Source organism: Limulus polyphemus, unplaced genomic scaffold (genome assembly GCF_000517525.1).
Source record: "Limulus polyphemus unplaced genomic scaffold, Limulus_polyphemus-2.1.2 Scaffold482, whole genome shotgun sequence".
In the NCBI taxonomy this organism is placed as follows: domain Eukaryota; kingdom Metazoa; phylum Arthropoda; class Merostomata; order Xiphosura; family Limulidae; genus Limulus; species Limulus polyphemus.
In genome coordinates this window covers 33,218-35,785 of record NW_013666092.1, presented here as the reverse complement: position 1 = coordinate 35,785, position 2,568 = coordinate 33,218, and the positions used below count along the sequence as shown (strand labels likewise).

The window sequence follows — 2,568 nt, the reverse complement described above, 5'->3', positions numbered from 1 at the left end:
CCTAACTAAAGGCTGATGTTAATCTAAATAACTAACCCTTTCTTAGTACAGGTACTTAGAATTAACAAAATACAACATAAATGTAATTTTCTATGTGCCTCCATGCTAAAAAACCACAACAAAAAACACTTCTATGTACTTACAAGATGCCGTTGCTACATACCAAAAAGAATAATATTACAGTTTGCAAACCTGATATCAACTATCTGTTGTCACATTATTATAACTCCTTTATTTGAAGTACATGTTCCCCAGTGTATCTACTTCATGTTAACTACAGAAAAATAATAGTTATTTAAGTACACTTTGTGGTAAATATACCAACTGATTTAGATTTAAATTTAGTTTTGATTTTCCTAGTTTATGTAACGTATCAGTTCTGTTTAAATATTTCAACCAAAAAACTAAATGTTTGTGCACATGCACACTGTGTTATACATGTGCATATAAATATATATATATATTATTTTTTTTTTCTTTTCCTTCTTGAAGACATTTCTCAATAAAATTATTTCGTAAGAGATGCTGTTTTCTAGGTATGACAGTAAATAATAAATTATTTTGTTACAAAATATTTTATTTACTCACTACCACTTCGTGACCTGAAGCCAACATGTGAACTAAATGTGAAAATCCGGGATGTTCTGATGCCTCCTACAGAGAGCAGAAGATGCCGAAGTGTTTTAGGAGGCATTCTGAGTAGTTGGTGTAGAGCCTCTAAAGCAGCTGTGACTATGTTATGATCAGTGTGTCTACAATAGTGCAATAGCAATTCATAAATCTGGAATAAAAAATAATAACTTTTTGAAACTGACCAAGTCCTGTAATATTATTGTTAAGCCACTGAACAACGTATTTGGTAAAGAAGTAAGAGTACAAGTGTTTGAATAAACTACTCAAAATATCAGACATTTCAAGACAACCTTATCCAAGTTGAATTCTCTGATCCATAAACAATTGTAAAATAAAGCTTTCAAAAGAAGTCATACTTTGGAGTATTAAAATCTTACAGTAAATTAAAACTTTATTGGAACTAAAACAATTTAGCAATTATCAAAATTAGTATTGCCTTTTAACATATTAACTGTTACGTTAAATATTACTATAAAAAAATTTATACTTATACACATAATTAATCAAAGTTATTATTTCATGTATTTTCTCAAATAATACAGGATTAACATACACACCAAAGGTATATACAGGTGGACTTAGAATTTATATGGTGTATAGCAAGGAAAATCCAAACTTAATATACAGAGAAAAAAGAACACAAGTAGACTTTATCACTTAGTTTGTAAAATCTAAAAAAAAACAATAATTATTCTATACAATCAATGAAAATTGGAATGGTATATTCCACATTATTATTATTAAAACAATGATAATATATCTGTTTTACTAGTTAACATATTATTAAGGAATACGTACCATTTACAACTAGGCCTATATATCATTAAGCTTAGGATTATATTCTGTTCAAACAGTTGAACACCCCACCCCCAAAATCCTGTACATGCATACTAATTATATACATACATATGACTAAAACATGAAGACAATATGTCTAAAATGGAGTGCAGTTCAATACAAATACAAAGAAGATAAAATACGCTGTAGCTTTTTACAAGAAGCATATGATAATCAAAGTTTACATCTTAATAGCAACTGTTTTAAATTATTATTTTTTTATTAACAACATTTGTTCTATTATCATCTTTTTTGTTTAGGGTATGAAATATTTCCAAAGGACATCACAGGCTTCTTTTTTTAACTAGCAGAAATATTACAATATTCTAATAAAACTATTAGAAAAACCAAATTAAACTTAACTATGAAATAACAATTTAGACATTAATGTTTACTAAATGTTTTAACAGCCAATATCATCAATTCTAAAGGACCTGTTAATCAAAATAAGAATACTTTTTATACATGAAAATACTCTCACTATAAATCATACAAAATTACTATAACAACAAAGGCTGAAAGTAAACTGGAAAATAACAGTATGCAACATTAAAGATTAAAGAAGTAAAAAATGTATAATTTTAACTGACCAGTGATGTTTTTTACTGGAATTTGTCAGTAAAGCATTATTCACCTTCAAGGTCAGATGGTCAAATTGGAAACTGATTCCTATGCAATCCTAACTACAGAAATTTCAGATATTGTTTATACAAAATATTATAATGCTTACCAATACAAGCAACTAATAAGCATAATTTATTTTAGTAAAAGAAGTTAAACAAACTTTTCTAGCTTTATTTGAAGTCTGTATTCTTGCACGTTTCATTATATGACATAAAAAGTAAATTCCAAACCTCTAATAGTTTATCTTGAGTTATTTCCACTTCTTCCTCCTTTTGACGCACCCCAATACTACCCTTTAATACTAGGCTTTGAGTTTTATCATCTAAATGAGGTATAATATGGCGCAAACATAGCATAACTCCAAGGATGGCATATAATAGCTGATCTTCTTGTATAGGCAGAATCAGTTCTATGTAAAATAAAATATGAAAACTGTGGTTACATTACTATATATATATATATATATACAGTGAA

The 2,568-nt window shown here is 27.7% G+C and overlaps 1 protein-coding gene across 1 annotated transcript in view; it reads right to left on the bottom strand.

Annotated features, from left to right (window-relative positions):
• LOC106458536 (huntingtin-like) overlaps positions 1–2,568 on the bottom strand; it is a 269,635-nt gene that overhangs the window by 236,539 nt on the left and 30,528 nt on the right. The window contains exons 7-8 of the mRNA XM_022384781.1: positions 2,325–2,503; positions 589–781 (exon numbers count right to left, since the gene is read on the bottom strand). Of these exons, the coding sequence (XP_022240489.1) occupies positions 589–781; positions 2,325–2,503 (372 nt within the window). The remainder of the gene's footprint in view (positions 1–588; positions 782–2,324; positions 2,504–2,568) is intronic.